This window comes from Haliotis rufescens, unplaced genomic scaffold (genome assembly GCF_023055435.1).
Source record: "Haliotis rufescens isolate VD_foot unplaced genomic scaffold, xgHalRufe1.0.p SCAF_10, whole genome shotgun sequence".
Taxonomy (NCBI): domain Eukaryota; kingdom Metazoa; phylum Mollusca; class Gastropoda; order Lepetellida; family Haliotidae; genus Haliotis; species Haliotis rufescens.
The window spans coordinates 28,076,435-28,098,745 of record NW_025963780.1 but is presented as its reverse complement, the minus strand read 5'-3'; the positions used below and the strand labels follow the sequence as shown (position 1 = coordinate 28,098,745).

Here is a 22,311-nt window from a genome sequence, read left to right as displayed (position 1 = left end):
ATAACATCTTCCTCATTTCATTATCTGTATGTTACCCATCAAGTATTCAACACATATTAGAATACATAACCACGAACATCATTGACAACCATTAGAAAAATAAATTGGTCAAACATGAAAAGTGATAACTGTCAAATATGGACTCACATGCACATGGACAATAGAAGCGGACCTCGTAGTCCCCGCATTTGCCACTGTTCTCCCAGTTGTAGCAGGTGAAACCAGTTGTGAGGTCACAGGATACCTTCTGTCCATACTCCATTGCTGTAGTCTTAGTGGATACTTCACGGCATTCAATGCTCAGTGGATGAGCACAGAAGGAGTTGGTGGTTCTCAGCTTCAGAATCGATTCTATATCACCATCGCCAGTTGTTGGCTTGTCAACGTTGATCCAGTTGGTCCAATGACATTCTGGTTGAATGGTTGGCTGAACAGACGGTCCTGCTGTAGGGACGCAGCTTTCATCCTTTGTGCAGGCTTCAGCATTGTTGAAGCAGTGGCACATTGAACACTCATCAAGTGGGTTCTTGTAGAACTCGAAGGGCTGAACAACAAATATACTTAGATGTTTTACGTATGCATAGCGGTATTTTTGGAGCAACATGCTTCAATTGTTAATGAACTGACCATTTGATATTCTTTTGTTGGTGTGGGGGCAAAGAGAGGCTGGGATTTTATCGAAATGGAAATTAGAACTAGTATTTTAGAAGATTACATGTAATGTTGTTTTTAATTTGGCCTTATTTTACACATGACAACTTTTATAATGTGTCTTCATGAAGAATAACATCATAAATCTTTTTGTTTCTGTTTGGATAATGTTATGCTGTTTCGAGTCAAGACACTTTTCCTTACAACTGCCTCATTGACTTTTTTAAAGGTGTCAAAAACGCAAGATGACTCAAATCACGCATATCAGAGAATGGAACCCTACCTTAGCAATTGTACCATCTGGTTTCTTGCATGGGCAGAGCTCTGCCTTCAGACATTGGCCATTGTAATTGAGTCTCTCGCCATCAGCACATTTAGGAACGGTGATTGTCTCATCTTTGCAGCCTGGAACACATTGTTGAGGGTTTGTGCCGTCACAGATATCCCCAGACACAGCGTTGCAGAGTTGGTCACAGGTGTGAGCACAGGCATTCCACATCTCTCCAGGAGGACACACAGCTGGGAAGACAAATTATTCCACATTCAACTGAATAATCCCCTCTACTGTCATTCCAGAAGGATCTGGGTTCCGTAAAAGCATACTGTGGATTTGCATGGTGAATAAATTAATGGATATTTGAAAAAGGGCCATCTGCCAAGAATCAGTAAGGACAATCTTCAGGTTGGGGATCATTCATGGATCATATAGCGTTATATTCCCAATACTGAAAGGCCACAGGTCCATAGGACAAGTACCGTATTACAATTTATATGAGGAGATTACTCAGATTTCTTTCTAAGGTACTTTCTAACATGGCATGATAAATAAACATTGATAAGTCATGTAATATGCGATCTACAATTTAGATAAAAAAGAGCCAAGCTATATTGCCTCCCCAAGGACTCTATGTAAATTATTTGCGACCATTTAAATGTAGGTTTACATAGGAGGCGATATTTTGCGCCCAGCAGCCGCTTCCTCTGTGAATCAACATACCAGTCGTCGTTCTCTCCAGGGGAGCAACGGTCGTGTGTATGTATGAACTGCCTGTGACATGAGTTGACACGTGGACGACGCCTGTAGTGTGGATGTGGGGAGCACCTGTTGGACCTGCAGTTGGTATTGGACCTGGAGAACGGAACAGTTAATACTGAAAAATTGGATCATGATATCACAATAATATGCTTGCTTACAATTCTAGCATGTGGGTTGGTGTTATTTTCTTTATAGGCGATCTAAGATTTAGACCCATAAAGAAACATATAACAGTTATAACAGAATATATAACGCCAAAGCCAGAGAATAACCAGTAATAATTACATGAATGGGTCACTGAAAATCAGTGATGTGCAACGGGAGTTTTGGAAGAAATGAAGGAAATTTGACTCCTTGTGTATATGTACCCTTGCATGTGTCTTCCCAACAGAGAACCCTAACTTCATAGTCGTAACACTTGGAAGACAGCTGCTCGTTGTTGTAGCAACGAAGACCATTGTCCACATCACAGGTGACTCTGCTCTGACCAGCCGCACTTGACATCGTGTTTGTGCCAGCAATTCTGCACTCGATCTGCTTCATGTTCTTGCAGACGCCATGCTTAGTCTTGATGGAGTCAATGGTTTCCATGTCACCATGGCCTGAGTCTGGAGTGTCAATGTTGATCCACGGAGACCAGTCACATCGGATAGCAAGCATCTTGTTGGGTGGTGTTAATGTCACCTGCGGAGTTCCTAGAAAGAAAATAATGGAATAAAGCTCATAGGCATTTACATTGACATATAAATGTTGTTGCCAACTGTATGAGTGAGTGAGTGAGTGAGTGAGTGAGTGAGTGAGTGAGTGAGTGAGTGTTTTGAGGAGATTTGAAAATGTATATTATGGCGTGTCAGCCTAATGTGAGAGGAAAAACACCGAACTGATGCATACCTCAGACGTTTACCACTTTGGTGAAACCCACGGGTATGGTGCTGACAAACATGGAAACAGAATCGGGTCGAATCGGATTACAACCCACGATCATAGGTTTCTGGCATGCCCAAGGGACACACCTCTGTACAGCGAATTGCAGCGTCTTAGACGACTGGAGCTCTCCCGTGCCCCCTGCCACTGTAATATGTGTAATCAATGTATGTTATTGTTAGATCACAATTCAGATTACTCACCACTACAGTCGCAGAAATAGCGGACCTTGTAGTCGGAGCATGGCACTGGGGCATTGTCTGCATTGTTGCAAGTGAGGCCATTCTTCAGGTCGCAAGTTAAAAGTTCTCCAGAGCTGTAGGATGGGATATCGTTAGTATAACATTCAATCTTGGTAATCTGGCCTCCCTTACAGAATGAAGACAACTCATCAGGAGTCATGAATTCATGGTCTCCATTTCCTGACTCTGGCAAGTCTCTGTTCACCCAGTTGGAGAAATGACTTTGGGAACAAGATGTGACAGTGGGGACTGCTGTTGGTTGACGACTCAATCCGGCACTTGGACTGGCTGTTGGCTGACCACTTAGTCCTGTAACACCTGGGCTGGCTGTTGGAAGACCACTCTGTCCTGCACTTGGACTGGCTGTTGGAACACCGCTCTTTCCTGTAACAACTGGCATGGCTGTGGGAAGACCACCAGTTTGTCCTATACCTGGAGTTGCTGTTGGAAGACCAGTCTGTCCTGCACTTGGACTGGTTGATGGAACACCGCTTTTCACTGTAACACCTGGACTGGCTGTGGGAAGACCACTCTGTCCTGCACTTGGGCTGGCTGTTGGAACACCGCTCTTTCCTGTAACACCTGGAGTTGCTGTGGGAAGACCACTCTGTCCTACGATGGGGCTGGCTGTTGGTGTACCTGCTGTACCTGTAGGGGGTGAAGCAGTTGGTGCACATTGGCAGTAGTACATGATCTTGTAGTCACTACATGGCATTGGGAAGTTGTCTTCATTTCTACAGATGACACCTTGGTTTTTGTCGCAGGTCATAATTTCACCACTACTGTAGGACGGAATATCATCAACAGTTTCACATTTGACTTCAGTAATTTTTCCTCCTGGACATAATTTGGTTAACTCATCAGATGTCATTGATTCATAATCGCCATCCCCAACATTTGGATTATCTCTGTTGATCCACGAAGACCACCTGCTGTTGGTACACTGATTTTCACTGGCAGTTGGTGTACCACTTCCTTGAATTCCGGGGCTTGCAGTTGGTGTACCACTTCCTCCAATTCCGGGACTGGCAGTTGGTGTACCACTTCCTCCAATTCCGGGGCTGGTAGTTGGTGTGCCACTTCCTCCAATTCCGGGGCTGGCAGTTGGTTTACCACTTCCTCCAATTCCGGGGCTGGCAGTTGGTGTGCCGCTTCCACCAATTCCGGGGCTGGCAGTTGGTGTGCCGCTTCCTCCAATTCCAGGGCTGGCAGTTGGTGTACCGCTTCCAGCAATTGCGGGGCTGGCAGTTGGTTTACCACTTCCTCCAATTCCGGGGCTGGCAGTTGGTGTGACGCTTCCTCCAATTCCGGGGCTGGCAGTTGGTGTGCCACTTCCTCCGATTCCTGGAGCTCCGGTGGTTACTGGTGTTGTACAGTCACAGAAGTATCGGATCTTGTAATCACTGCAAGGCATTGGGAAATTATCAGCATTGTTGCAAGTGAATCCACCTGCCATTGTACACTGCATTACTTCACCGCTGCTGTAGTATTCGATACCATCGACTGTCATGCACTCAATCTTGGTGAGTGTTCCTCCAGAGCAGTATTGTTTCTGCAGCTCTGGCGTGATCTTCTCGTAGTCTCCTCCACCAACGCCTGGTTTGTCCTGGTTGATCCAAGAACTCCATTGACTAGTTGTACAGCCGGCCACGGAAGGAACCTCTGTGCCAGATGTTGGAGGTTTGGCTGTTGGTGTACCTTAACAGAAGATGAGACATAATCAACAGACTGCCTTACTTTACATCGTTTTCATTGGTTTAGATCTATGCTGATTATATATCCATGTTATATCCCATACAGATTTACAATCACATTTCAATGCTTGAGTGATACAGAAATGAATATGAACAAAATGCCTTATCAGAAAAAACCCTGATGGCTATATGACAAAAACATAAAATTGATGAAATAAACTGAAAGAAACAGTTTGCTTACTCTCACACTTGCACTTGAATCTAAGTTTGTAGTCATGACACTTCATTGGTGTGTTGTCACTGTGCTTGCAGGATAGTCCAGTTTGAGCATCACATTTGACAATATCACCACTGAGATAGTAAGCCATGTTGTCCGAAACTGTGTCGCACTCGACCTCTCCTACAGAACCACCAGCGCAGTGTCTGTCAAGGTCTTCTTTCGTCACCTTTTCAGTCTCACCTGAAACAATTATATAATTCACATGAAAGAAGTAGCACCGCCAGTGGTTAAAACGTTGGCTCATCACACCAAGCACACGGATTCGATAACGAACTTGTACAAATGATTAAGCACATTTCTTGTTTGCATGGTGATGTTGTTGGAGTATATATCAAAGCAATTTAAAACGCTCACATTCCTAAAGCAATTATAAGTAGCTCGTGATTCTTTCGGGACAATAGCTGGAAAATGTCAACTCTGTACCTAGCGAAGTAAGACTTAGTCAAATATCGATTATGTGAATAGCAAATGTTAAATACTGAATACCCAAAGGTCCATTGCATAGACTCTTTTGCCTCACGAATGACTGATATGAACAGTGTATACTCACCGACAGCATCAGGTTCGTGTCTGTTGATCCAGTCGGACCACTTGTTGTCACATGTCTTGGGGACAGCAGTGGGGATGCTAGGATTTGCTGATGGGGCTGCTGTGGGCTTGCTGCATTCATCACAGAAGACTCTTATTTCATAGTCGGAGCAAGTTTTGCCTCCTTTCTGGTCGGTGTTCATACAGACAAGGGACTTGGTGTCAAGGTTACACATGACTCCTGTTTCTCCAGTCTGGTCAAACGGTATTTTGGCAGCAGCTGTTCTGCATTCCATTTTCTTGACGTACTTGGTGTCACAGATCTTCACTGAGGTCATCATGTCCCAGAACGACTCATACTCGCCGTTGGTATCTGGAGTGTTGGAGTTGACCCAGGGTGTCCAGTACATGCAGGAGGAGGTAGATGGGGCGGTCGTGAAAACAGGTCCGACTGTGGGACCAGCTGTTGGAATAGCTGTTGGAATAGCTGTTGGCACTGTCAGTCCAGTTGGTACGGATGGGGTGGCAGAAGGAAGCTGGCATCCGTAGACATTGAACCTCATTCCGATAGCTTCATGCCATTCCACTGGTCTGATTCTTATGAAACGTGCATTGATTTCGGCGAAGACGTTCATGAGTGGGGTGTTACGATCAAAGTTACCCTCGAATACACGTGGAACTGTGTCTGTTGGAGCAGGGTAGATTGCGTTGAACGTACGCCCATCGTTGCTGTAGTAGACCTCGTACTTGGTCACCCAAGTTGCACCATCAGATCGTCCTTGAGTAGAAACCCCCGCTATTGCATAGCTTGCACCGAAGTCAACCTCGATCCATTGTTTTGTATCTGTGTATCTGCATATACACAATCATAATATATCAGGCACATTCTGTTAGTTTTGATCTGTCCAGGAGGGGCCTATGAAGTCGAGTCATTACATTAGTAGTATATATAGCATTATGCGTATACAAGGTTATATGGAATAATAGTTGCAGTTTAGACGTTGACAACTCTGCGGGACCTTCCGAAATGCACATATGTATCATCCCATTTTGAATATGTACTGTTTATAAGTTGAAATGTTTAAACCGAACATAACAAAAATGACAGTGGGCAGTAAATACAAAATAATGCACATGCTGATACCGTTTGAGAAGCATGTCTAACTCATTTCTTTATTCGGGTGGTGGTATAGCTAATTAGTCAAAGCATTCGCTTGTCATGATGAAGGAACGGGTTTGATTCCCCACATGGGTACAAGATGTAAAGCCCATTTCTGATGTAACCAGCCGTCATATTGTTGGAATATTCTAACAGTGACGACACAAAAAAACACTCTCTCATTCTTTTATTTATTTTATAAGACTCACTTTGGAATCCATCCTCCCGAATAAGATCCATCCTTCTGAGTATAGGGCCGTGCGCGCTCGGCACCGGTGAACTCGTTGAGGGAGGAAGATGCTGTGAGTTGTCTGTCACCAATGAGACCGGGGTTTTGGATTCCCATGGGAACATCACATTCTGAAAACATAAACACCTTGCATGAACATATCTGAACTAACTCTTATAACTGCCATAGATCGGAAATAAGAGACTTCAACATCAGTGATTTCCCATGATGTGTATAACATGTCCTAACTTACTGAGGAAGGGTCCTGGCGTAGACTGTCCACTAGGAGGTGAGGCTGTTGGAACACCAGGAACAGGTGTTTGTGGCTTGGGCTCTGGTGGTGTGCATCCAAGGATATTGAATCGCATGGCAATGCCATCCTTTGACCACTCCACTGGAACGATGCGGACATACTGTGCAGTGATGTCACGGTTGAAGAGGTTCCTAATGGGTGTGCTTTTATCCATGTTACCTTCAAAGATGGCTGGTGTTGACTCTCCAGGGATAGTTGTGTATGGGAAAAAGTCGTTGCCGTTAAATCCAAGGAAGACATTGTATTTCGTAACCCATTTAGGAGCTTCGGGACTACCTTGTGTCATCACTCCAGAGATAAGAGTTGGTTTCAGGAAATTCACTTGAAGCCATTGCTTTTCATTTGATCTAAAGAAAAGAGTTCTTGTTACAATAAACACACAGTGCTAAATACACAAGTGGGTTCAATCTATGGTTGATTTATAGATAAAAACGAGGTAGAAACATCTGATAAAATTGACTCAATAATCTAAAAACAACCAAGAGTTTATTACACATAGGATTACAGTATGCATATAAAGTATGTGCATCAATACTCACGATGGGCTCCATGCTCCCTTGGTGTTGTATAAACGTCCTACTGATGCAGAATGTTTGGCATCAAGAGATGATGAAGATGTGAGCTGGCTGTTGCTGACAAAGTAGGAGTTTTCGATACCCATTGGGATGAGACACACTGAAAAGATTATTTGAATTTATTTATCATAGAATGAAGTGGGGGACAAAGACTCGAAGTAAATATAAAACGTCAATGTCAAATAGGACTCATTCTCCCTTATCTGCCGAAACCAACTCCAAAAGGTGTTTGCAAAAAAAGTGTAAGAGTCCTGTCCTACAGGTAGCAGCCCCCCACCACTCAAACAAAGTAACCCAGATTTACATAGCAAGAGTTGCAGAGATGGAACCAAAAGTTACATTTAAACCACATTTATAAGAGGCTCTTAACTCTTTCTCCTTCACAAATGGTAAGAAGATATGCAGGATACATTATAACAACCTACCTGATTGTGTCGTGACTTCAGGAACTGGGCTGGCTGTTGGCAAAAGACTCTGTTCAATGCCTGGGCTAGCTGTTGGCTGACTACTTTGCCCAGGAACTGGACTGGCTGTTGGGGCAAGGCACTCACAGAAGTAGCGGATCTTGTAGTCACTGCATGGTATGGGCATGTTGTCAGCATTATTGCAAGTTGACCCGGTTGTCAGTAAGCACTTCATGACTTCTCCACTGCTGAAATACTCAATATCATCTACTGTTTGACAGTCAATCTTTGTGAGTTTCCCACCAGAGCAGTACTGTTGTTGCTGTTCTGGTGTGATCTTCTCATAGTCTCCTTTACCAGTATCAGGCGTGTCCTTGTTGATCCATGGGGACCAGTGGCTGGTTTTGCAGGATGATGTGGGAGGACTTGCTGTTGGTACACCGCTCTGTCCACCGAGTGGTGGACTAGCTGTTGGAGTTCCTGGTCCAGCTGTCGTTGGTATTAATGGATTAGCTGGGGATGGATTGCAGCCGAGGATGTTGAACCTGAGGGATGTCACTCCATGAGACGTCACTGGAACAATACGGACGAAACGTGCAATGATATCTCTGTTGAAAAGGACAGGAACTGGAGTTTTGGAGTCAGAGTTGCCATTGAACACCTTGGCGGGCTTGCCTCCAGTGCCAGTGTAGTCAGTGAAAGTTTTGCCATCGAAGCTGTATCTGACTGTGTAGGTCTCAACCCAACCATTGTCCTTTCCAGATCCCTGGGTTATGACGCCAGAGATAGTTTTGGGCTCCAGAAAATCTACCTGAATCCAAGGTGTCTTATCTGTGGGTCTGTAAGCAAAATTGTACACGCATGAATGTGGATTTTTAAATGAGTAACTTGTCTGAAAATACCTTCATACATAAATCTGCTGGTGTGTGCTGTTTTACAAACATAGTGTTACTTTACTTAAACAGCAATCCACATTTTAGGAAACAGTCATTAAAGTTTTCTACTCAAATCAACACCATTATACATTGACTTGAAGGGACTGAGCTATCTTACTCTGTTTATATCAATCCACTTCAACAAATGATGGCACAGACAATGTTGACTTACGCTGGGACCCAGGATCCAGAAAATTCATCCATTCCTTGGTAGATTCGTGCATAGATTGAACCATGTGCCTTGTCCTTCTCTGATGAAGCAGTCAACTGACTTTCACCAACAATCCTGTAGTTTTCCACTCCCATTGGAACAGTGCAGACTAGAAAACATCAATATTATTTTTCTATCGAAGGTGGAGGCAGAAATGATTGAACAATAATACTAATCTTCTAAGATATGGTCGTCAGGAATACAATCCGATGGTTTTGTCAAATCTTGAGTTCGTCTTGCTACTGATATTTTTGCTAATATATACGATAAGTGTATTACTTATACTTGTTCTCAAAAGAATTACTGCGGCATTCGACAACATTCATCCACACATTGACACACCATAGTTTATGACCCCTTTTACATATACATACCCTTTGTAAATGATACACTTGTGTCAAGATTGATTTTAAGAATAATCTGTTCTGGAGGTTAAATCATTTGTCATACGTCTCTGAAGATGTGCAGTCATATTTTTGATGTGATCACAATGCTAACGTGATATGAGAGATTTCTTGAAGTACAGATACTTAATTGGTGTGTGAGGCACTCACCAGGCTCCAGCGTTGACACCGGTGATGGCTCGGGCATAGTAACTCCGGTTGTCACAGTGAACTCAGGGGCAACTGTTGGCTTGGCCGTAGGAGTCGCTGTGGGTGTAATACTTGGCTTGTAGCAGCCAAGCATGTTGAAACGCATTCCAATGCCAGCTGGGGACCAGGCGACGGGAGTGATCTTGATGTATTGTACAGTCACCTGTTGAGGGAAGATGTTCTTCATGATGGTGTTCCGGTCGCTGTTGCCAGTAAAGATCATACTCTTCCCTGTCGCCGAGTCTTTAATAGGAATGAAGGTGAAGCCGTCCGTACTGTATGATACGATGAATTGTGTAACCCATTTGTCACTGATGGGGCTTCCTTGGGTCAAGATACCATTGATGACCTGTGGCTTCAGGAAATTCACCATTATCCACTGGTCACCGTTGTTGACTCTGTTCAAATGCAAATTATTTGTTATGAGAAATTCTCTCAAGCTTAAACTCTTCTCAAAGATTATGTCTGATAAAATCCAAGGATGATTATTAACTATGAGGAAAGCTGTAGCGATCACAGAATATAAATGGTTATGTTTTTTTAATTTGATACAATATCTACTAACTTAGGTGACCATGCTCCAAATTCGTTGAAGAGACGTCCAGCAGGAGCAGTGAATCTGTTGCCACTAAATCCTGATGCTGTGATCTGATTGTCCTTGACAGTTAATGCGTTGTCTATTCCCATTGGTTGACTGCACACGACACCTGTGAATGAAATGTATTTCAGTAACAAAACAAGTATATAGCACAAGATAATGACATATTTGACATTCATATGCTTTTACACAAGAGTAGATATCAGATACTAACCGGACGACACTCCTGGTGGGACAGCAGTTGGGCTTCCAGAGACACCTGGTGGGACGGCAGTTGGGCTTCCAGAGACACCTGGTGGGATGGCAGTTGGGCTTCCGGAGATTCCAGTCTTGGGTGAAGCAGTTGGGCTTCCAGAGACACCTGGTGGGACGGCAGTTGGGCTTCCAGAGACACCTGGTGGGACGGCGGTTGGACTTTCAGAGACACCTGGTGGGACGGCGGTTGGGCTTCCAGAGACACCTGGTGGGACTGCAGTTGGACTTCCAGAGACACCTGGTGGGACGGCAGTTGGGCTTCCAGAGACACCTGGAGGGCGGGCAGTTGGACTTCCAGAGATACCTGGTGGGACGGCAGTTGGGCTTCCAGAGACACCTGGTGGGACGGCGGTTGGACTTCCAGAGACACCTGGTGGGATGGCAGTTGGGCTTCCGGAGATTCCAGTCTTGGGTGAAGCAGTTGGGCTTCCAGAGACACCTGGTGGGACGGCAGTTGGGCTTCCAGAGACACCTGGTGGGCGGGCAGTTGGAATTCCAGAGATACCTGGTGGGACGGCAGTTGGGCTTCCAGAGACACCTGGTGGGACGGCAGTTGGACTTCCAGAGACACCTGGTGGGATGGCAGTTGGGCTTCCGGAGATTCCAGTCTTGGGTGAAGCAGTTGGGCTTCCAGAGACACCTGGTGGGACGGCAGTTGCACTTCCAGAGACACCTGGTGGGACGGCGGTTTGGCTTCTGGAGACACCTGGTGGGACGGCAGTTGGGCTACCGGAGACACCTGGTGGGACGGCAGTTGGACTTCCAGAGACACCTGGTGGAACGGCAGTTGGGCTACCAGAGACACCTGGTGGGACGGCGGTTGGGCTTCCGGAGACACCTGGTGGGACGGCGGTTGGGCTTCCTGAGATTCCAGTTTTGGGAGTTGGAATTCCAGAGATTCCAGCCTTGGGTGAAGGAGTTGGGCTTCCAGAGACACCTGGTGGGAAGGCGGTTGGGCTACCGGAGACACCTGGTGGGACGGCAGTTGGACTTCCAGAGACACCTGGTGGGACGGCGGTTGGGCTTCCGGAGATTCCAGTCTTGGGAGTTGGAATTCCAGAGATTCCAGCCTTGGGTGAAGGAGTTGGGCTTCCAGAGACACCTGGTGGGACGGCAGTTGGGCTTCCAGAGACACCTGGTGGGACGGCAGTTGGGCTTCCAGAGACACCTGGTGGGACGGCAGTTGGGCTTCCAGAGACACCTGGTGGGACGGCAGTTGGGCTACCAGAGACACCTGGTGGGACGGCGGTTGGACTTCCAGAGACACCAGGTGGGGCAATAGTGGCTGGTCCACTTGTGAGCCCTGAGCATGATAGAATATCAAAACGGAGAGCAATCATGCCATTCCATTCCTGGGGCTGGATTCTAACATATCTGGCAATTATTTCCCTGTCAAACAAACCTCTGACCTGAGTATTTCTGTCTGAATTGCCAGTGAATACAACTGTGGCCGTTTCCCCACTCCTGGTGTAAGGAGTAAAGTCAATTCCATCTATACTGGTAAGGACAGTGTATTTTGTGACCCAGTGATCCATGGATGGTCGTCCCTGTGTTACCACTCCAGTGATGAACTCAGGATGTTTGAGGTCAACTTGTATCCATTGCTCTTTGTCGTTCATTCTGAAACAAAGGATGATAAAAATAAGACTCTTTCCTTGTGATCAAGCGATCAGCAACTGCCACAAATTCCACTATCACGTACCAAAATGTATGGCAATCGTTCGTACCCCTGGAACAAGCTCAGCCTTCACATTAGATCACAGAAACAGTTACGTCGTCCCTCCTCAGCGTCGTCAAGACCAGCCTTGATGTTTGATAAACTGACATTTTTCACGGGCTAAATATCTGTATGTATGTATTGTGTATATAAGACACACAGAGATAAAGGAATATTAACGCCCGCAATTAACAACATACAAACATAAATCTAAACGAAAACTATAACCATGAAGACTTGCCCACAATAATAAAACTATAGTTTCTTTGACATATACCTTGGCATCCATGCTCCTGCAAGGTTTCCTTCTTTGGCTGTATCCAAACGTCCCCTATCTGCCTCAAAACTGTAGTCGAAAGATGTTGAAGAAGAAAACTGGTCCCTTCCGAAAAGATCACGATTTCCGGTGCCCATTGGGATGTCACACACTGTAGAGAAACATCACATGGTATTCAACGTTTAAGTAATTAAAAGTTTAAAAGTTAGTTTTGCAAAGCAACGAATTAAGCTGACATCAAGGATGTTGATATTGAGTTAATCACTTTGCCAAATTTTACTCTCACCTTTCTTTGTGATGGTAATTGTGTTTCCAGAAGTAGTGTATATAGCTGTTGTCTTGGTAACAGGCAGATATGACGGGGAAGCTGTTGGGACCACAGTGTGTGACTTGGTACTTGGGGAATTGTTGATAGCATGGTCTGGTCCAGGCGTTGGCTGACCACTGACTCCACCACTAGGAGATGCTGTGGGCAGACCACTCTGTCCTGCACTTGGACTGGCTGTTGGAACACCGCTCTTTCCTGTTACACCTGGTGGGCCGGCTGTTGGCTGACCACTTTCCCCTATACCTGGAGTAGCTGTTGGGAGACCACTCTGTCCTGCACTTGGGCTGGCTGTTGGTTGACCAGTCTTTCCTGTAACACCTGGTGGGCCGGCTGTTGGCTGACCACTTTCCCCTATACCTGGAGTAGCTGTTGGAAGACCAGTCTGTCCTGCACTTGGACTGGCTGTTGGTTGACCAGTCTTTCCTGTAACACCTGGTGGGCCGGCTGTTGGCTGACCACTTTCCCCTATACCTGGAGTAGCTGTTGGAAGACCAGTCTGTCCTGCACTTGGGCTGGCTGTTGGTTGACCAGTCTTTCCTGTAACACCTGGTGGGCCGGCTGTTGGCTGACCACTTTCCCCTATACCTGGAGTAGCTGTTGGAAGACCAGTCTGTCCTGCACTTGGACTGGCTGTTGGTTGACCGCTCTTTCTTGTTACACCTGGACTAGCTGTGGGATGACCACTCTGTCCTGCACTTGGACTGGGTGTTGGTTGACCACTCTTTCCTGTTACACCAGGTGGACCGGCTGTTGGCTGACCACTTTCCCCTATACCTGGAGTAGCTGTTGGAAGACCAGTCTGTCCTGCACTTGGGCTGGCTGTTGGTTGACCACTCTTTCCTGTAACACCTGGTGGGCCGGCTGTTGGCTGACCACTTTCCCCTATACCTGGAGTAGCTGTTGGTTGACCAGTTTGTCCTGCACTTGGACTTGCTGTTGGAACACCGCTCTTTCCTGTAACACCTGGACTAGCTGTTGGAAGACCACTCTGTCCTGCACTTGGGCTGGCTGTTGGTTGACCACTCTGCCCAGTTACTGGGCTGGCTGTTGGTTGACCACTTCGTCCTGGAAGTCCTGGGGAAGTAGTTGGAAGACCACTTGGAGCTGCGCTTGGGGCGGCAGTTGGTACAAGTGCTGCACAAAATACATATGTTAGATTAAGATATCACATATATCTGTCTATTACATTCTCGAGACATCTGTTGTTAATAAGAGACACGACTGAATGTAAGTACAGAGGTATTTTCAATGTTGCAAACAACTGATGCTTACCACAGACTTGACAGAAGTATCTAATTTGGTAGTCTTGGCAGTTTAGTGGTGCATTTTCGGCGTTGAGACACGTGAATCCCTTCTTCAGATCACATTGTGTGACCTCTCCAGTGGAGAATGAATAGGCTTGTGTGCCAAGTCCGAAACATTGGATGTCGGTTATCTCCCCACCAGAGCAGAATGCAAAGTTATTGTTCAAATCCTCGTGTGAAACATGCTCATGGTCCCCTCCACCTGTTGAAGGCTTGTCACGGTTGAACCACTGAGACCAATATGATGCACACGTTGTTACTAGTTGAGGATGGGGAGTGGGCTTATAACTCTGCCCTGCACTTGGACTGGCTGTGGGAAGACCGCTAAATTCTGTTACACCTGGGCTGGCTGTTGGTTGACCACTCTGCCCTGCACTTGGACTGGCTGTTGGTTGACCGCTCTTTCCTGTAACACCTGGTGGGCCGGCTGTTGGAAGACCACTCTGTCCTGCACTTGGACTGGCTGTTGGTTCACCGCTCTTTCCTGTAACACCTGGGCTGGCTGTTGGGAGACCACTCTGACCTGCACTTGGACTGGCTGTTGGTTCACCGCTCTTTCCTGTAACACCTGGTGGGCCGGCTGTTGGAAGACCACTCTGTCCTGCACTTGGACTGGCTGTTGGTTGACCGCTCTTTCCTGTAACACCTGTGCTGGCTGTTGGTTGACCACTTTTTCCAGGAATTGGGCTGGCTGTTGGTAGACCACTTTGTCCTGGAACACCTGGGCTAGACGTGGGTACACCACTCTGTCCTGCACTTGGACTGGCTGTTGGAAGACCGCTCATTCCTGTTACAACTGGACTGGCTGTTGGTTGACCAGTCTGTCCTGCACTTGGACTGGCCGTTGGTTCACCGCTCTTTCCTGTAGCACCTTGGCTGGCTGTTGGAAGACCACTCATTCCTGTTACACCTGGGCTGGCTGTTGGTTGACTACTCTTTCCAGGAATTGGGCTGGCTGTTGGCTGACCACTTTGTCCTGTACTTGGACTGGCTGTGGGAAGACCGCTCTGCCCTGTACTTGGACTGGCTGTGGGAAGACCGCTCATTCCTGTTACACCTGGGCTGGCTGTTGGGAGACCACCTGGCCCTGTTGGTGGCTGTGCTGATGGGCTACCACTCTGTCCTGGTATAGGACTTGCAGTTGGCATTCCACTATGGTCAATGCTTGGTGGAGCAGATGTAATCTGAACTACTGGGCTGACACTCGGTTTAGCTGATGGAATGAGAGATGGTGTCACCTCATTGGAGCCAGTGTATACAGCATATGTAGTGACCACGGGGTTGTAGGGTGTTGCTGAAACATTAAAACATAATCAGCATTATATTACGAGCATTAAGATAAACAACATTATCTTGACTTTCAAAGAATATATGATGCTGAATAGGTTAATACCGGTTAACTAAAACGTTAACAGTATTTCAGAAAAAAACAGATATCTTACATTGAGCACAGTCACAGAAGAATCGGACTGCATAATCCAGACACTGGCCATTGGACTGTTTGCTGTTGAAGCAGAGGAGACCAGCCTGTTTGTCACATGTTACCTGCTGCCCTGTCATTTCATGACCTGTATTGGTTCCAGCAACAACACACTCTATAGAGATGATATTGCTCTCATCACAGAACTTGTTTGACTTTCTCAGCTTGTCAATGGTCTCCAGGTCTCCCCCATCTGAATCTCCAGGGCGTGCCTCATTCATCATGGATGTCCAGCCATGGTTGCAGATAATGGTCTCTGGCTGCCCACTGATTCCTGCTACTGGGGATACGGAGGGGCGTGCAGTTGGAGTAACCGAAGGCACTTCACCTGGAGTTGTCTCTTCTCCACCTGCAGATAGATATGTTGTTTTACGCCGTACTCAGCAACATTCCAGCTATATCTGGATCTGGCAAGTCATTCACATAAAGCATAAGCAACAATTCACGAAGTCAGCCAAGGTAAAGCGTGACTTGCAACAAGATGACATTATACAGTGAGTGGGTGAGTTGGGTTTAACGTTGTTTTTAACAGTATTCCAGTCATATCATGACGTTCCTATTATAGACTCTTACGACAAGCAATGGTTACTGTGGACGGAATCTGTTCTCAATTCCTACCGGTTGTAGACATTATCAGTTGAAATTAATGTATAACGTGTGCGTAGCATGAATATGATATATGATTAGCATGAATGACCATAATCCTCGATGTTCATAGCGTGTTAATAAATCACATGCCGAATTTATCAAATAAAGTTCTTCTTTTTTATAATGTAGTCACCATGTGTTTATATCTCTATGAATATTGTAAGCATTCGTGCGAATTGATACACTATTCATATACATATATCATGATCAATAAAGATTATACTTACAGAAACAATAGAATCGAACTTCATAATCTGCACATTGTTGATTTTCTCCATTGATACATTCAAGCCCGGTGCCATCACAGTTAACCTGCTGTCCAGTAGATCTATAGTCAGCTTTAGTTTCGGCAACTCTACATTCAGCTGAAAGAACCTTCATGCATGTTTTTGGATACCCAGCAATTCCACTGACAGTTTCAACATCGCCATTGCCAACTGTAGGTTTATCAGAGTTGATCCATCCTGTCCACCCCTCTTTACAAATCTGCAGAGAGGCTGTTGGGGTGCCTCCTTGTATACCGGATGGACTGGCTGTTGGAAGACCACTCTGTCCTGCACTTGGGCTGGCTGTTGGTTTACCACTCTGTCCTGTAACACCTGGACTGACCGTGGGAAGACCACTCTGTCCTGCACTTGGACTGGCTGTTGGTTTACCACTTTGTCCTGTAACACCTGGACTGACTGTTGGAAGACCACTCTGTCCTGTAACACCTGGACTGACTGTTGGAAGACCACTCTGTCCTGTAACACCTGGACTGACTGTTGGAAGACCACTCTGTCCTGCACTTGGGCTGGCTGTGGGCTGACCACTTTGTCCTGTAACACCTGGACTGAATGTGGGAAGACCACTCTGTCCTGCACTTGGGCTGGCTGTTGGTTGACCGGTCTTTCCGCCTGTAACACCTGGACTGGCTGTGGGAAGACCAGTCTGTCCTGCACTTGGACTGACTGTTGGAAGACCACTCTGTCCTGCACTTGGGCTGGCTGTTGGTTGACCGGTCTTTCCGCCTGTAACACCTGGACTGGCTGTGGGAAGACCACTTTGTCCTGTAACACCTGGACTGAATGTGGGAAGACCACTCTGTCCTGCACTTGGGCTGGCTGTTGGTTGACCGGTCTTTCCGCCTGTAACACCTGGACTGGCTGTGGGAAGACCAGTCTGTCCTGCACTTGGACTGACTGTTGGAAGACCACTCTGTCCTGCACTTGGGCTGGCTGTTGGTTGACCGGTCTTTCCGCCTGTAACACCTGGACTGGCTGTGGGAAGACCACTTTGTCCTGTAACACCTGGACTGACTGTGGGAAGACCACTCTGTCCTGCACTTGGGCTGGCTGTTGGTTGACCGGTCTTTCCGCCTGTAACACCTGGACTGGCTGTGGGAAGACCAGTCTGTCCTGCACTTGGACTGACTGTTGGAAGACCACTCTGTCCTGCACTTGGGCTGGCTGTTGGTTGACCGGTCTTTCCGCCTGTAACACCTGGACTGGCTGTGGGAAGACCACTTTGTCCTGTAACACCTGGACTGGCTGTGGGAAGACCACTCTGTCCTGCACTTGGGCTGGCTGTTGGCTGACTACTTTTTCCTTGAAGACCTGGACTGGCTGTTGGGAAACTTGTTTCACTCTTAGGAGGTTCAGCGGTAGGTGTTCCCTCTGGGGCAACAGTGGACGGACAAGCATCTGTACAGTATACCCTCACTTCATAATCCAAACATTTCTTTCCATTAGGTTGCATGGAATCTACACATACAAGACCTCTGTTCAAGTTGCAGGAAACACCCATTCCACCAGATTTTTCATATGATATTTCCTTTGGATTTTCAGATGTGGGTTTCACTCTACATTGTATGGCTACTGGCTGGGCACAGAATGGATATTTCAGGCGTAGGCTGCTCATTGTTTCAAAGTCACCATCAGTCCCTGGTTTCTTCTCAAAGGAATTCATCCACTGTGTCCACATACACGACGGAATTGATTCAAAAGGCTGTCCGGGTTTAGGAGTTGTATACCCTGGGGCTAGTGTTGGCTTAGCGGTTGGTACTGCAGTTGGATTTTCTGAAACAGGATTGAAACTTTGAGTTGCTTAAATAAGATTTGTGACGTGTAAATCAAACATTGTAACTACCTCAGTCCATTATATAAGATTAGGAACGATATCAATAGATGCACTTTATCTAGATAATGGTTCAATTGACACTTACGGCCACAGTCACAGAAAACGCTGATTTCATAGTCATCACATATGCCTGCAGCTTGTTTGTCGTTAGCACATGAGAAGCCCTGCTTGATGTTGCATTCTGTTCCTACATCAGCTGTCATGTGGTACATTTGGCCGCTAGTGGCGCTCCTGCACTGTACACTGGATGGTTGAGAACAGAAGCTGTAGTAATATCTAAGTGCATCAAGGTCTTCATGATCCCCCTCTCCTTCAAATTCAAAGCTGTGGCTGATGGTAGGTCGATCAATGTTCATCCAGGATGACCAGCCTTCAGTACAACTGTAAGGAGCTTTTGTCATTACACTGCTGGTGGGAAGACCGCTCTGCCCTACATTCGGACTCGCCGTTGGTTGACCACTCTGTCCTGCACTTGGACTGGCTGTTGGCTGACCACTTTGTCCTGGAAGGCCTGGGCTGGACGTGGGTATACCACTCTGACCGGCACTTGGACTTGCTGTGGGAAGACCACTCTGGCCTGGAAGTCCTGGGGTAGCTGTTGGAAGACCACTCTGTCCTGCACTTGGACTGGCTGTGGGAAGACCACTCTGGCCTGGAAGTCCTGGGGTAGCTGTGGGAAGACCACTCTGTCCTGCACTTGGACTGGCTGTGGGAAGACCACTCTGGCCTGGAAGTCCTGGGGTAGCTGTGGGAAGACCACTCTGTCCTGCACTTGGACTGGCTGTGGGAAGACCACTCTGGCCTTGAAGTCCTGGGGTAGCTGTGGGAAGACCACTCTGTCCTGCACTTGGACTTGCTGTGGGAAGACCACTCTGGCCTGGAAGTCCTGGGGTAGCTGTGGGAAGACCACTCTGTCCTGCACTTGGACTGGCTGTGGGAAGACCACTCTGGCCTGGAAGTCCTGGGGTAGCTGTGGGAAGACCACTCTGTCCTGCACTTGGACTGGCTGTGGGAAGACCACTCTGGCCTGGAAGTCCTGGGGTAGCTGTGGGAAGACCACTCTGTCCTGCACTTGGACTGGCTGTGGGAAGACCACTCTGGCCTGGAAGTCCTGGGGTAGCTGTGGGAAGACCACTCTGTCCTGCACTTGGACTTGCTGTGGGAAGACCACTCTGGCCTGGAAGTCCTGGGGTAGCTGTGGGAAGACCACTCTGTCCTGCAATTGGGCTGGCCGTTGGCTGACCACTTTGTCCTGGAAGTACTGGGCTGGACGTGGGTACACCACTCTGTCCTGCACTTGGGCTGGCCGTTGGATGACCACTCTGTCCTGCACTTGGGCTGGCTGTTGGCAGACCACTTTGTCCTGGAAGTGCTGGGCTGGACGTGGGTACACCACTCTGACCGGCGCTTGGACTGGCTGTTGGCAGACCACTTTGTCCTGGAAGTCCTTGGCTAGACGTGGGTACACCACTCTGTACTGCACTTGGACTGGCTGTTGGCTTACCACTTTGTCCTGGAAGCACTGGACTGGCAGATGGCGCTGCTGAACCTGAAATTATTTTGGACTTATTACCTTTTAATCACAATTTAAAAACAATATTATAATATATATATTATGTCTATAAGAACACTCACAGAAACGGCTAACTTAAAAAAATGTACGACAGCTTAGAAGTGATTACTTACAGTCACAGTAATATCGAACTTCAAAGTCGAGGCAGAGTCCGCTGGGCTGGTCTTTATGGTAGCATTTAAGTCCCTCTCGCAGATTGCATGTGACCTTCTGGCCAGACATTTCGGCCTTGGTGTTCTGGCCAACAACGCGACAGTCAATGGCACTCATCATAGAATGGTCACAGAAGGAATATGACTTCCTGAGACCACTGATGGTCTCAATATCTCCGATATTGGCTGGTGTAGGCACAGAGGAACTCATCCAGGAGGTCCAACCAGTACTCAGACAGGTAGGTGGTATTGCTGTAGTTGCATAGGGCGTTGCGGTTTCGGAGGAAACTGTGTGTATAGTTGGGGAGACTGTTGGTTGAGCCGTAGGTATGACAGAAGGGGTTGAGACAAATGGTGTACTTCCCGTGCAGTAGCCCATTCTCTTCAGTTCCCCATTGGTACAAGTACTGTGGAATACAAACCAAACTGTTAGATGTCATTGTATACTAAATACATGTCTATAACTTAGTAATGTATGTGTATGCATGTGTGTTTATGCTTGGGTAATCTTTCTTGAGTGTGATGGACGCAGCTTTGAACAATACTACAATTACACTACATCTTTTCAGCTTAATGAGAGGGGTACCTGAAGTGATGCAGGTATAATATGTTTTATCACCCTGCTGTAACATATCATGACAGGTATGTTGTTTAAATCAGGGTGAATCTGGGATTCTATCCATACTACATTGTGGGATCAAAGCACGCCTGGGACAAAACTTGTAACATTTAATTGCAACTCTTTAACAATCCCCAGTGCCCCCTTTACTTATAAGTAACCCGTCAACAGCGACAGCATATATCAAAATAAGACGAGATCAGAAGCTGGGTATGAAACTTCCCTTTTAGTGTATTGGCTTTATGATGTCCATTAAAACCATTTCACATTCAGATTCAAAATAAATCATTAACGCTTTGAGAGCCTTGTATGTGTCCTATATAACTTAAAATATATCATAATTTATTAATATTCATAAATGAGCTGTTGGTTACATTATTTTCCGATGATGTGTGGATTGTGGATATATAGCCCATGCTTTAAATGTCATGTGGTCTTTAGGAACGCCGATTAAATGTGTATCTTTTCTGTCATCAGGCTATTTCAGTTGTAGCGCTTTCCTCGTATTGTGTAAAAGACCCAGGGGAAGAGAACTGCTCGCTCACCAGATCTCACACTCAGATCTACAAATGGTCTCATCGGTGATCCTCTCTCCCTGTCTGTACGCTCTTCCGTTAAGGACACAGGCTGTGGTGTTACAGAAAGGCTCTGGGATGCACTTCATTGGTGAGACGTTATTGTCGTACACCTGTCCTGGGAGGCAGGCCTGGGCATCACAACCCTCGAAACACAGGTCCTGCTTGCAGTCCCGTGTCAGTTGGTCATACACAAGACGGTTGTCGCAAGTCTTCTTTGGACAGGTAGAAATACAGGGGTTGTAGGTGAAGCAGTCGGTGCATTCAATGGCTGGAAGAGGAGCAGAATGAAATATGGTGAGTGAGTTTTATTGCAGCACTATTCCCATCATATCTCGGCGAGGGACACCATAAATGTTGTACACAGTTGAAACTTGGTTTTCACAGGTGACCAATATTCGTAACTACTGTGGCCCCCTGATGTCATGTCCCTAAATGACTTAAGCGGGTAGATAAGGGTTATTTTGTGGTAGAAATAACCATCAAATACATACCACAAAGTTCATTGCTCCTCCATCTGATGGCCACTCCTTTGACAGCGCATTCATGGGCATAAGCGGCAATAGCAGTACAGAGACATTCACAGTCGCCTCCTAGGTCACAAGCACAGGCATCAAATATGCATTTGTCCATGTAAGCCTGGTAGGCTACGACATGGTGACAGGGCTCAAACAAGTCAGACTGCATGATGCCACATTTCTTCTGAGCCCACGGTTTGCGGTGAGGAGCTGCCTCACAAGTGTCAGTGATGACAGTTGAGGGTGCGCAGTAGTCATGGACCTTCCAGGAGTCGCCAAAAGTTGTGGCCTTGACGGCGGGAGGACCTCCTTGGGGCATTTGGAAGTCATCCTTTTGATCTCCATTGAAGTTACCACATAGACCAACAACCTGGC

General features: G+C 46.7%; 1 protein-coding gene across 9 annotated transcripts in view; it reads right to left on the bottom strand.

Moving 5' to 3' along the window:
- Positions 1-22,311, bottom strand: part of LOC124135045 (mucin-5AC-like) — a 50,107-nt gene that overhangs the window by 13,922 nt on the left and 13,874 nt on the right. For 4 of the 9 annotated variants that reach the window (XM_048389064.1, XM_048389091.1, XM_048389110.1 and 1 more), the window contains exons 1-17: positions 12,908-13,261; positions 12,622-12,772; positions 10,587-12,247; positions 10,340-10,481; positions 9,736-10,172; positions 9,143-9,290; positions 8,057-8,874; positions 7,596-7,731; positions 6,997-7,403; positions 6,724-6,874; positions 5,378-6,207; positions 4,789-5,007; positions 2,815-4,551; positions 2,056-2,382; positions 1,649-1,780; positions 935-1,170; positions 148-544 (exon numbers count right to left, since the gene is read on the bottom strand). In XM_048389064.1, the coding sequence (XP_048245021.1) occupies positions 148-544; positions 935-1,170; positions 1,649-1,780; positions 2,056-2,382; positions 2,815-4,551; positions 4,789-5,007; positions 5,378-6,207; positions 6,724-6,874; positions 6,997-7,403; positions 7,596-7,731; positions 8,057-8,874; positions 9,143-9,290; positions 9,736-10,172; positions 10,340-10,481; positions 10,587-12,247; positions 12,622-12,758 (7,915 nt within the window). In that variant the 5' untranslated portion in view covers positions 12,759-12,772; positions 12,908-13,261. Of the gene's footprint in view, positions 1-147; positions 545-934; positions 1,171-1,648; positions 1,781-2,055; positions 2,383-2,814; positions 4,552-4,788; positions 5,008-5,377; positions 6,208-6,723; positions 6,875-6,996; positions 7,404-7,595; positions 7,732-8,056; positions 8,875-9,142; positions 9,291-9,735; positions 10,173-10,339; positions 10,482-10,586; positions 12,248-12,621; positions 12,773-12,907; positions 13,262-15,010; positions 15,548-15,695; positions 16,083-16,608; positions 17,164-17,853; positions 18,439-18,584; positions 20,049-20,185; positions 20,632-21,388; positions 21,690-21,912; positions 22,307-22,311 lie in introns of those variants that run through there. The other 5 variants (XM_048389068.1, XM_048389066.1, XM_048389073.1 and 2 more) reach the window with 5 other exon arrangements.